Here is a 13,719-nt window from a genome sequence, read left to right on the forward strand (position 1 = left end):
TCAGGTTGAAAAAAGTCACAAATCCATCCAGTTGAATTTTGTGTGAAGACTAACTGGTTGTTAAGGAGCAGGACAGGAAGCCGTCCGGCGGCGCCGCATCCTTTAACAACCGATGACTCATCAGCTGTCAGCGAGCTTTCCCACTGACAGCTGAAATGTAAACAAAAGAATGCCAGCAATTACACATTCAGAAAAAAATAAGTTGACAATGGATCTGCATGGGGGAGAGGGGGACATTGTTTTGATTTTTTTTTTTTTAAATAAAGGAATTGTCAAAAACTTGTGTCATTTTTTTTCTTGCTTTTTTGGTGAAGGGGTAGGGGTATATCATACTCACATAGGTGGGGCGGGATCTGGGGGCCCCCCTTGTTAAATGGGGCTCCCAGATTCGGATAAACTCCCTGCCCTCAAACCCCCACAACCACCGTCCAGGGTTGTGGGGATGAAGCCTCCAAAGCGCCACCCCATGTTGAGGGCATGGGGGGGGGGGCGCTCGCTCATCCCCCCCCTTTCCTGGCCTGCCCAGCTGCATGCTCGGATAACGGATTTTGGGGGGGACCCCACGCCATTTAAAAAAAAAATAATTGACATGGTGTTTCCCTTAAAAGCCAGAAGGCCGTGGGGTGGATTGGGGGGAGGGAATGATGAGTTATCGGATTTTAAGGATGTGGTGGTCGGTTTTCTGGCCCGCTCCTTAAAGCAGAGTTCCACCCAAAAGTGCTCCTGAGGTGCCACATTTAGCAACTTTCAGGGGTGAGCGGGGAACGGGTACATGTTTTTGACAGGTATCCATCCCCACTTCCAGGAGACTGCGCTGCGGCGATATCCCTCAGAGGTTCGGCCCCCTCTTCTCCTTCCTCCACCATTGGGCCAGTTAGGAATCTTAGCGTGCTGTGCGCATGCGCAGTAGGGGTTTCCCATAAAACGAATGGCGGTAGTAGCACCTGAGAGCCGATCTGAAAATCGGCTGGGGTGCCAACATCACCAGAACCCTGGACAGATGAGTGTCCTAATATTAAAAGTCAGCAGCTACAGTATTTGTAGCTGCTGACTTTAAATTTTTTGTGGGGACGGGGGGGACGGGACTCCGCTTTGACAACCAGCTATTCTTCACACAGAATTTGAATCCCACGATCATTTTTCCACCGATCCGAACTCAAATCGTTTCGAAAATTTGGAATTCGTTAGAAAATATATGAAATTAAATCAAACGAAGTTCGTTATTATTTTATTCTGAGGCCGCGTACACACGGGCGGACTGTTCGCCCAACTTTGTCCGCTGAACAGTGTTTGGGCGGACAGTCCGCTCGTGTGTGGGCTTTCAGCGGACAGTTTTAGCGGACAGTTTGACGGACAAGGTTTTTCGGAAATTCCGTAAAACTGTCCGCTGAAACCTTGTTTCAGCGAACAGTCCGCTCGTGTGTAGGCTTGTTCGTCAAACAAAGTTGCGCGCATGCTCAGAAAGGATTTTCATGCCGAAAGTTATAATGCAGTGTATAGGACGTCGTATTTTTCGTCCCGTCGTACGCGCCGTTCACGTCATCGCGCACGGTTTCAGCAAACTGTTCGTCCGTCGTGTGTGGCCATGTCCGTCCATGCTAAGTTTGAGCGGACTGTTTGCCGAAACTGTTGGACGGACAAAGATGGGCGAACAGTCCGCGCGTGTGTACGCGGCCTGAGATTCGCATATATATCCGAATCTAAGGAATAACCAAAAATGTTGTCCGAATTTATATGTGGACCAAAGACAATTGTACCTGTCTAGCATAAAGTGTTGGCGAATTCCTGGCTCAGAAATCCTGAATTCTGAAACTCGACCAACCACCTTCTTCCCCTGACTTAGCACCCTGCACCTTTTGGCCAGCCAAAATGTAAAAATGCTTCAGAATGACACAGATTTGATGACATTCAGAACATCCAGCGCACCGCGACAAAGATACTGTGCAGCGTTCCAGAAAATGAATTGTAGAAATGGGCAAAATCATCCAGAAAACATATTTGCCAACAGTCCCCGGTTTCCCGGGATACACTCGATTTTTGGACTCTCGTCCCGATCTGAGGCTGTCCCGATTAAAATCCCAGGATTTTGCTTTTGTCCAGGGAATCGGGACTGTTTTTGGCACTGAAAGCAACTTCTGCTCCTGAAAATATGGCCAAGATCTCTTTCCCCGTGTGTTCAGTGGAGAGAGTAGGGGCCTTCGATCCTTGCAGTCAATCAGCTTCTCTCTCAAGTGTACAAATAGACAATTCTCTCCCCTCTCCACTGAACACACGGGAAAGAGACCTGCAAATGGAGCTGCCGCCAACCCCGTGGCCTGCTGCCAACAAGAGGCAGAGCCAAGAGACTCCACTGGGGACACCTGATGTAAGGAGGGACTCCACTGGGGACACCTGATGTAAGGAGGGACTCTGCTGGGGACACCTGATGTAAGGAGGGACTACTCTGGGGAACCTGATGCAAGGAGGGAAGCCACTGGGTACACCTGATGTAAAGAGATACTCCTCTAGGGGCACCTGATGTAAGGAGGGACTCTGCTGGGGACTCCTGATATAAGGAGGGACTCGCTGGGGACACCTGATGTAAGGAGGGACTCTGCTGGGGACACTTGATGTAAGGAGGAACTCCACTGCCTGAGGACACCTGATGTAAGAAGGTACTCTGCTGGGGACTCCTGATATAAGGAGGGACTTGCTGGGGACACCTGGTGTAAGGAGGGACTCTGCTGGGGACACATGATGTAAGGAGGGACTCCACTTCCTGAGGACACCTGATGTAAGGAGGGACTCCACTGCCTGAGGACACCTGATGTAAGGAGGGACTCCACTGCATGGGAACACCTGATGTAAGAAGGGACGCCACTGCCCGGCGACTCCTGATGTAAGGAGGGACTCCAATGGGGACACCTGATGTAAGGAGGGACTCCGGTGCCTGGGGACACCTGATGTAAGGAGGGACTCTGCTGCCTGAGGACACCTGATGTAAGGAGGGACTCTGCTGCCGGAGGACACCTGATGTAATGAGAGACGCACCTGAAGTAAGGAGGGACTCCGCTGAGGACACCTGATGTTAGGAGGGACTCCGCTGGGGGCGCTGCATTTTCCTTTGCCAGTTACAGCACGCATAAAATTGAATGCCCCACTCCCTAATTATAATAAGACTCCGCCTACAGACACAAAAGTGTCCCTATACATTTTTTTTTACAATGTTGGCAACTATAAGAAAAGTACATTGCTTCCCAAGGGGACTACTTTACCCAGCTGCTAGGGAATTAAATTGGCACACCTCGTATAGATATTACATTGCATACTTATACTATAATTTCAATGATTTGAATACTAAAACCACACTCATCGCAGAAGTTTGCCCACAATCTTCATGGCGGCCTCCATTGACTCTCGAGAATTTATGCAACTCCTGCCCTCAGTCATCATGGCCGCCGCCACCTCCCCCTCAACCAACGCTTGTGGCTACGCCCGCTGGACATGCGCCAAAGGGGCAAACCATATATGGAAGAGGCCAGGGCACCGCCTCCCAAGCGCACCGCTACGTACAGGTGTTTCGTCAGATTAGGCGACCCGTCAGAATATGTAACAGAAGTGATGTTTCGTCGCCGCCATCTTGCTACACCCCGCACTCCTCCACAGTAAGGATACAGTAAGAAAAAGGAACGGACATCTTGTTACACCCACCGGAGTTTTGCATTTTACACTTATTTTTAACAGTACGCTAAGTTTATATAGTGAAATACAGTGCTTAGACCTCAATCTGACTGGTTAGATGTTGAATTTTAAAAGCAGCAGAAAGTCTGCTGATCTCATAGGATCGCTAATCTGACAGAAGCTGCTTTTAAAATGAAACATTCAGACGGAGTTCTAAGTACTGTATTTCACTATATAAACTCCCTTTACTGTTAAAAATAAGTGTAAAATGCAAAACTCCGGTGGGTGTAACAAGATGTCCGCTTTCCCCTCTTCTCAGTGTATCATTACTGTAGAGGAGTGCGGGGTGTAGCAAGAGGGCGGCGACTAAACGTCACTTCCGTTACACATTCTGACGGGTCGCCTAATCTGATGAAACACGGACACCAGGCGGAAAAGATTCCCACCGATGGATTCAAGCGCTGGTCGTCGGCGCAGGAGCGCGGCGGCCATTTTGTTGGAGCCCTGGATTTCGTCGAAAGGGGGAAAAAAAGCGCCCGGCCCTCTCCTCCTCCCGGATAAGCGTGCAGGGGAATTCCTGGGGGGCCCTAAAGCAGGAAAAGGGCCTCCAGTTACCGCCGCGGGGCTGAGCTGACTCCCATACAGGTAATAAGCCATGTCATCCCCATGTCTGAGCAGCCTTAGGGTGTTTCCTGCCCACATCTCAGGGTCATCAACTGATCTTCCGCCCTAAGGCTGCCCATAGACCAACCAATGTCTCATTGGCATGGATGGCTGAGGGGGAATTCCACTTGGGGGCGCTGTAGAGTTCCCTCCGACTTGGCCAACCTGTGTTGGCTTGTGGGTGGTCTCCTTCCCTTTCTTACATAGAAAAGCGAAGGATCGATCAGATTTCCCAACCTTTTTACTCTCGACTTTCCATGGTCGACCTGCAAAGGCCAATTTCTCCGGGACGGTCACCAGTAGAAACCGGCCAATCTCGAAATTTGACAAATCGTAGCTGTTCTCCCTGGTGTTGCACCACCTGCGCTTTGTCCAATCGGTGGGGTTCCTAGATTTGGGCGATCAAGACTTGTCGCAGTTCTTCCCAGGTCTGATGAATCTTGGCAGCCTTCCCAAATACAAGAATTGTCCAATGACGAGTCTTTTCACTTCTCTCTGGTGGCAAGTGGGGGGTCGTATTGAGATCTGAAAGTCTGTTGGGTTCCTTATGAGGGTTTGGGTCAAAAATAACAATCCATGGGACACGCCATATACCACCATAAACTAGGTGGTGTCAGGTTGGACATTATTGATGGCAAACTACTATGACTTTTAGGATGCAAGCTCTTGGTTGGACCCTACAGGCCAGGAGCTTCCATACGGACTCGTCTTCTGAAATACAGGCCGAATAGTTATATCTCATATCCATTCTATAGGCCTTTTAGCTTGCCATGAAGAAAGATCCAACATTACTTGAGGCTTATAGAAAAACATTCAGTTGGGCGTCAGAGTTCTCCGGTCATGAGAGACGTAGAAAGAGCTTCAACACTGGATACCTGAAGATGTTGGTTGTCTGGCTTTTAAGAAGTTTGTGTCTTAAATCATTTTGTTGAGCGCTTTCTAAATACACCAGATGGTTCCAACCATTACAAGAAAACCCATATCATGCTTGAGTTAGGCTTACTGTGAAGTCCTAAAATTTTGATGTGGTTTTCTCATGAATTGGTTTTTAGGTTTAGGATGCAGAGTAGATGCCACAGTTTTAGGGTTAATCCACTTACGGTTTGTGTCCTATGGATGCTGGGTATTTAAACACACTCAGTTTCTTCTATCTTTTGAGAACTCGGGAGGTGATAGCCATCCCTGTGACAAGGGCCTGGGTCTGCAAACCTGATGTTCTCATTATTAGGAGTTCCCACCATCCCTTCAATTCCTAGGTCTGCATGCCATCTATGCCCATTATGAGAGGTTCCTACTTCTCTGGGTTCCCAGGTCTGCACACCTGCTGTGCCCATTATTGGGGTTCTCCACTATCCCTGTGATGAGTTCCTGGTCTGTATACTTGCTGTGCCCATTATGAGGGATTCCTACCTGTCCTTGGCTGGGTTCCTGGCTCTGCACACCTGCTGTACTCCTTATGAGGGTCTTCCACCATCTCTGCTCTCAGCTCCTGGCTCTGTACACCTGTTGCACTTATTTTGGGGATTTCTTAGGTCTGTATACCTGCTGTGCCCATTGTGGACTTCCTAGGACTGTAAACCTGCTTAGCCCATTATGAGAGCTTCCTAGGTCTGTACACCCGCTTAGCCCATTATGAGGGCTTCCTGGGTCTGTACATCCGCTTAGCCCATTATGAGGGCTTCCTAGGTCTGTACACCGGTTGTGCCCATTATGAGGGCCTTTTAGGTCTGTACACCTGCTGTGCCCATTATGGGGGCTTCCTGGGTCTGTAAACCTGCTGTACCCATTATGGGGGCTTCCTGGGTCTGTAAACCTGCTGTGCCCATTATGGGGGTTTCCTAGGTCTGTAAACCTGCTGTGCCCATTATGGGGGTTTCCTAGGTCTGTAAACCTGCTGTGCCCATTATGGGGGCTTCCTAGGTCTGTAAACCTGCTGTGCCCATTATGGGGGCTTCCTAGGTCTGTAAACCTGCTGTGCCCATTATGGGGGCTTCCTAGGTCTGTAAACCTGCTGTGCCCATTATGGGGGCTTCCTAGGTCTGTAAACCTGCTGTGCCCATTATGGGGGCTTCCTAGGTCTGTAAACCTGCTGTGCCCATTATGGGGGCTTCCTAGGTCTGTAAACCTGCTGTGCCCATTATGGGGGCTTCCTGGGTCTGTAAACCTGCTGTGCCCATTTATGGGGGCTTCCTAGGTCTGTACACCTGCTGTGCCCAATATGGGGGCTTCCTAGGTCTGTAAACCTGCTGTGCCCATTATGGGGGCTTCCTGGGTCTGTAAACCTGCTGTGCCCATTTATGGGGGCTTCCTAGGTCTGTACACCTGCTGTGCCCAATATGGGGGTTTCCTAGGTCTGTACACCTGCTGTGCCCATTAAAAGAGGGCTCCCATCATCCCGTCTGGCTTTTTTTTTTTCATTCTTTTATATATTGGAGAGTATAATTGGAGGAGCTGTGACACCCAAAACTCCCAAGGGGACTAGAACATAGCTGGGGATTATTCTGCATGGAAGCCCATTTATACTTCTCTTTTACCTGGCTTCTGTACTGCAGGGGGTGGTGCCACCATGCTGTTTGCCAAAATCCAGAGGAATGCTCGGTAGCCCAAACTTTGTATGGAGACGTTGTTCTCATCACCACACAGGGCCATTTTCTCATGAGGTTTGGGATAGTCAGCATTTCTTGGCATCTCTCTGGTGGGTTGGTGATGTCGCCCTCACCTAGGTGGCACAGGCAGAAACTTGGCATAAGGTAAGCATATTGACCAACCCCCCCCCCACACACACACATACACACACAGACGTTCTCATCTTCTTCACTGCAGTGGTTTGGCACAAGGGGACTGGGGTGGGGGGGGAGGTTGAGCTTTCAGGCATCAGGAATGGTAGATAACTGGACAGAATGGAGTGGGAGTTCGAGGATGGGTGAGCATGGGAGGAGATGACGAGGGAGCTAGAGAGCAGGATTTCTTGGAAAGAGTGAAGAGGATGGTTTGGGTGACGTTCTGAGACGTGAATTAGCTGAATAAACTGGAGGATGACTATATATGCTAGTATTTTGGATTTTGTTTGTTGGGAAAGAGGGACTGGCAGAGAGGGGTGGTTGGTACCGAGCATTTTGGTGAGGTGGATGAGTCTGTCAGCAGCATTCATGATAGACTGAAGGGAGGAAAGCCTGTGTAGAAGTAGGTTAACAAGGAGGAAGGTTCTCACCTACGTTCATTAGAACTTCAGTTATGGGCATTTAGATGGTGTACTCCATTTCATTGCTGGCTGCATCAGCGTTATGGTTGCCCTCAAAGTGCTGGTTATATTTGTAAAACAAGATGTCCAGAACATTACCCCCCGCACCCCCCCCCCCCCCCACATCAGATGTCAAGAGCCCCCTCCATCCTTTCTTACATCACAGTGCACCCCCAGTGTGTTGTTGCATTGACAAAGCTGAGGGCAGGATTGGGGAAAAAGAGTGCAGGGTCTGGAGAAGAACTGCCGAATGCTGAGATCAGGGGTGGCGGAGATGAGGTTGTGCTGTGGCTGCACAGAGAGGTGCAGGATCTGTAGGAGGGGGTTCTGTCGCCCTCTCGGCTGCCGACTGCTAAGGTTGGGGGGGGAGGGGGGGGCAGGGAAGAGCCTTCCTACGGCTGCATGGAGAAGCTCAGAATCTCGTGGAGGAGTTCTGTCCTCTCTGCTGCCGGCTGCTGAGATGGGGGAGCAGAGACCAGCCTCTCTGTGGCTGCACAGGATCTGTAGGAGGAATTCTGACCTCTCTGCTGATATGAGTGGAAGCAGTGATGAGGGTGTGCCGCAGCTGCAGGAGAGGTGCGAGGGCCACAAGAAATGGCGTAATGGGCCTTGTGTTTGACACGTGTTGTACTCCGTCATCGTTGGCGTGTATTTTGGTTGTTGAGGCTGAAACAACTAATTGATTATGAAATTAATCGATTACTATTTTCAGAATCTGTTAATTGGCCAGTAACATAGTGGGGGTTAAAAAAAAAAAATACTAAAATGAGTCCTTTATTGTGTACAAAGAGCAAATAGCTACTGTAAGTATTACTTTCACAGTTCTACAGTAAATTTTTTTTACCCCTTATAGTAGTGATTGTTTTTTTTATTTTCTGTACTATAAAGGCCTCATTTTTTTTTAACCCCATTATGTTACTAAATGTCTTAGACCTGGTGCACCCCTATGTGTTTTTTGGTGTTGATTTGACCCCACTAACGATTAGAAAATTGAATGAACGTTCTTAAAATGACTTTTTTTTTTTCTTTTTTTTTTTTTAAGGGAAGACATTGTTTTTTAAATAAAATAAAAAAAATTGATCTCGGAGTCTGATATTTACCAGATTCACCCTTTAATAGTATATACAGTATATATCTCCTCTAATAATATTACATACAGTATATCTCTCCTCTAATAGTATATACAGCATATCCCTCCTCTAGTGTATATACAGCAGTGCTCGACAAAACCCGGTCGCCAGGTCGCATTGGCGACTAGAATCAGCGACCTTGCGCCTGGGGCAGCATAGCTGGGGGTATCCCGTCTCCGTGGACCCCCCCCCCGCGCGATCGCGTCGGGCCGCGCCGCAGGCGGCCGGTAATTGAGCCCCCGGCTTTGAGGCCTTCTGTGATCCTATGGTTCCTTCTGGAATCTGGCGCCCTCTTGTGGTGGCCGTTGGAATTACAACCAACAATGCTAATGGGATTACCTGCCAGTCTTTCTCCATCCCTTTACTTAGAACCCCTAAACAAACAAACAAAAAAAATATTATATATATATATATATATATATATATATATATATATATATATATATATATATATATATATATATATATATATATATATATATATATATATATATATATATATATTTTTTTTTTTTTATTATTATTATTTATTCTAACACCCTAGAGAGTAAAATGGTGGTCGTTGCAATACTGTCTGTCACACCGTATTTGCACAGCGGACTTACAAGCGCACTTTTTTTGGGGAAAAAAATTTTATTTAATAAAAAAAAAAAACGACAACAGTAAAGTTAGCCCAATTTTTTATTTTTTTTTATATTGTGAAAGATAATGTTACGCCCGCTCATGGAATGGCGACAAACTTTTACCCTTTAAAATCTCCATAGGCGACGTTTAAAAAATTCTATAGGTTGTACGTTTTGAGTTACAGAGGAGGTCTGGGGCTAGAATTATTGCTCTTACTCTACCGATCGCAGCGATACCTCACATGTGTGGTTTGAACACCGCTTTCATATATGCGTTCGCTTCTGCACGCAAGCTTGGTGAGACAGGGCGCATTTAAAACATTTTTTTTTCTTATTTTAACTTTTATTTTTATTTTTTTCACTGTTCTTTAAAAAAAAAAAAAAAAATGTGTGTCACTTTTATTCCTATTACAAGGAATGTAAAAATCCCTTGTAATAGAAAAAAGCATGACAGGTCCTCTTTTATATATGAGATCTGGGGTCAGAGAGACCTCACATCTCATATTTACACTAAAATGCAATTTAAAAATGTCCCTCTAAGAGCTATGGGCAATGACTTGGAGACAGGTGGGGAGCTGGGGGCTATCTTCCCCTCACTCGTCTCCATGTCAGGCCAGGGACAGGTCCAGATCGCCGTCACGGACCTGGCTCCTAACTTTTTTAGCTGGCTCCTAGATTCCAAGCAAATTTGTCAACCCCTGATATACAGTATATCTCTCTAGTGTATATACAGTATATCTCTCCTCTAATAGTGTATACAGCATATCTCTCCTCTAATAGTATATACAGTATATCTCTCTAGTGTATATACAGTATATCTCTCCTCTAATAGTGTATATGCAGCATGTATCTCCTCGCGCTATATGCAGCATGCATCGCCTCGCGCTGTATGCAGCATGCATCGCCTCGCGCTGTATGCAGCATGCATCGCCTCGCGCTGTATGCAGCATGCATCGCCTCGCGCTGTATGCAGCATGCATCGCCTCGCGCTGTATGCAGCATGCATCTCCTCGCGCTGTATGCAGCATGCATCTCCTCGCGCTGTATGCAGCATGCATCTCCTCGCGCTGTATGCAGCATGCATCTCCTCGCGCTGTATGCAGCATGCATCTCCTCGCGCTGTATGCATCATGCATCTCCTCGCGCTGTATGCATCATGCATCTCCTCGCGCTGTATGCATCATGCACCTCCTCGCGCTGTATGCTTCGCCTCGCGCTGTATGCTTCGCCTCGCGCTGTATGCATCTCCTCGCGCTGTATGCATCTCCTCGCGCTGTATGCATCTCCTCGCGCTGTATGCATCTCCTCGCGCTGTATGCATCTCCTCGCGCTGTATGCATCTCCTCGCGCTGTATGCATCTCCTCGCGCTGTATGCATCTCCTCGCGCTGTATGCAGCATGCATCTCCTCGCGCTGTATGCAGCATGCATCTCCTCGCGCTGTATGCATCTCCTCGCGCTGTATGCATCTCCTCGCGCTGTATGCATCTCCTCGCGCTGTATGCATCTCCTCGCGCTGTATGCATCTCCTCGCGCTGTATGCAGCATGCATCTCCTCGCGCTGTATGCAGCATGCATCTCCTCGCGCTGTATGCAGCATGCATCTCCTCGCGCTGTATGCAGCATGCATCTCCTCGCGCTGTATGCAGCATGCATCTCCTCACGCTGTATGCAGCATGCATCTCCTCGCGCTGTATGCAGCATGCATCTCCTCGCGCTGTATGCTTCGCCTCGCGCTGTATGCATCGCCTCGCGCTGTATGCAGCATGCTCGCCTCGCGCTGTATGCATCTCCTCGCGCTGTATGCAGCATGCATCGCCTCGCGCTGTATGCATCGCCTCGCGCTGTATGCATCGCCTCGCGCTGTATGCATCGCCTCGCGCTGTATGCTTAGCCTCGCGCTGTATGCATCGCCTCGCGCTGTATGCAGCATGCATCGCCTCGCGCTGTATGCATCGCCTCGCGCTGTATGCAGCATGCATCGCCTCGCGCTGTATGCAGCATGCATCGCCTCGCGCTGTATGCAGCATGCATCTCCTCTAAGGCCCCCATGTACATGGGACGCTGAGGCAAAGTCCTCTGAATTTTTTTTTTGACACCTTGAAACCGGCGTTTAAAACGCCGCGTTTGCATGCCACGTTTAACTGCATTTGTGTCTAGAAGCGTTTATTAAGATTACCTCATTTAAGACCCTCTCCAAGCTCAAAAAACATTGTTGGTTAGCCATTTCAGCCATTTTGACCAGAGTGAGTAGCAGCAGCAAAGCGAGGCAAATACAAGTAGACAACTTCTCTATTTCTGTGTTGTTGTTTTTTTTTGGTGTTTTTTTGTTTTTGCAATGGATTGTCCACTTGCCACCCACAAGTTGCGGATTATCCACTTGCCCCGTCACTAGGGGTGCAATGGATCAAAAAACTCACGGATCGGATCGTTACTCGGATCAGAGTCACGGATCGGATCAATTTTAGGATCAGCAAAAAAATATAACACTATTCCCCCCCCCCCCCCCCCCCCCACATCCACATCCACATTGTTTATTTGAATAGAAGTTTTGAATGAGGGCAAGCAAGGCATCCAGCGTGACTCCTCCGGAATTCCTTCACTTGGGCTGAGACAGGCTGAACAACTTGCGCTGGGGGTGACATCAGCGTGCAGCTTGCAGCCGCCGGGTGTACCAAGATGGCCGCCCGCTCCGGAGCTAGGCCGAAGCCGTGGTCTTTCCTAAGGCCGCGGACCACTCCGCGGATCGCATGGGGTGCCGATCCGAACAGGTCGGCCCGTTCGGATCACGGATCGGTCACGATCTGTTGCACCCCTACCCATCACTTGCCACAAGCTGCTTGTTCAAATCTAACAACACGTGGGTTCCAATTATACTTCGGATAACAGCAATGCTAGTGGTGTATTGGATTGGATCAAGTGCTCATTTAGGTTATATAAATGGTGTATGAATCATTGCAAGCAATTACAATTTTTTAAAATATTTTTGTTAATTCTTTTTCATCATTTGCCATAATTTTTTGAGATTTTTAATGTAAAAAAAAAAAATAGGGCACCTTTTTAAAAACACTTATAAAGGAAAACGCGGTGCCGCGTTTGGCGTCTGAAACCTGGAAATCTTCGGTGTCTGAACCCATTTTTTTGCTTTCAAAGAAACGCTGTTAAATGCAACTGCCTAAAAATGGCAATAAACGAGACTGTGTACATGGTCACATAGGATATCATTGAATGAGTTCAGGGGTAATTGAAAAAAGCGTCCAACTGCCTCTGAACGTACGTTTAGCAGTGTCCCGTGTACATGGGGCCTAATAGTATATACAGTATATCGCCCTCTAATGGTATATACAGTACATCTCTTCTAATGGTATATACCAGTGACGTCCCATCCATAAAAAAATATATTTTTTTTTTTGAATCTGCACCTTTTACGGAAAAAAAATGTCCTTTTTAACTAAGTGCATTGTGTTCGGGTGCCGGACACAGTGCACTATGGGGAAGCGCCACGTCAATGCAATCAGGAGATTGCAGACGCATCGCTTCTTTGGCGGGGTTTGGAGATGCTTTGTGGCGCAATCGATCGTGCCGACCAGCATCCGCCCGGCCGGGTGCTTTGTTCTCAGTGTGAGAACAAAGTCGCTTCCGGCGGGCTACAAAATGATGGCCGCCGTGAGGACTAATGCCCGTGTGTTCAGTGGAGAGGGGAGGCCCCTCCCCTCTCCACTGAGCACACGGAGAAAACCAGGAAGGAATGGATGGGCCACCACTGGTATATACAGTATATATCTCCCCTCTAATGGTGTATATACAGTATATATCTCCCCTCTAATGGTATATACAGTATATCTCTTCTGTCTGTTCTCAGAATGGATTAGAGATTTTGCTCTGTAACCATATAGTTGGTTATTTATATTTACCACTGCAGAATAAGAATAAATTGACCCCTTTTTTTTTTTAAACTTTACATATTAACTAAATTATACACAACACTTTTTTTTGGGGGGGGGTTATTGAAACAATAATCGGCCAACTAATCAATTATCAAAATAATCGTTAGTAGTAGACCTACCTGCTAGTATTATATTTATAGTATTTAGTCTTGTTTATATTTATTACAATAATAATAGTAATTTTGGTGTCCACTGTTCTGCACCAGGAACCCCTCGATTGGAAATGGAGAAGGGCAAAATGGAGAAGGGCAAGAGTGAGATGTCAGAGAGGATAATAAACATCACCCTGGAGATCATCTACCTGCTGACCGGAGAGGTGAGGAAGATTCTGGGAGGAACCACACACCTAGTCGGGGAGACCTGACTCTTTACCTCTCTCTCCTCTTCTTCTTTCTTTCTTTCTTTTTTTTTTTTTTTTTTTGCTTTGTGTGCCCCGCCGCCTACATTGGCATCTCC

The 13,719-nt window shown here is 47.6% G+C and overlaps 1 protein-coding gene across 1 annotated transcript in view; it reads left to right on the top strand.

Moving 5' to 3' along the window:
• The window catches only part of LOC143956162 (uncharacterized), a 713,750-nt gene that overhangs the window by 13,884 nt on the left and 686,147 nt on the right, over positions 1-13,719 (top strand). The window contains exon 7 of the mRNA XM_077466270.1: positions 13,470-13,579. Within this exon, the coding sequence (XP_077322396.1) occupies positions 13,470-13,579 (110 nt within the window). The remainder of the gene's footprint in view (positions 1-13,469; positions 13,580-13,719) is intronic.

Source organism: Lithobates pipiens, unplaced genomic scaffold (genome assembly GCF_037356315.1).
Source record: "Lithobates pipiens isolate NorthernLeopardFrog02 unplaced genomic scaffold, aLitPip1_a1.2 Scaffold_35, whole genome shotgun sequence".
NCBI classification, from domain to species: Eukaryota; Metazoa; Chordata; class Amphibia; order Anura; family Ranidae; genus Lithobates; species Lithobates pipiens.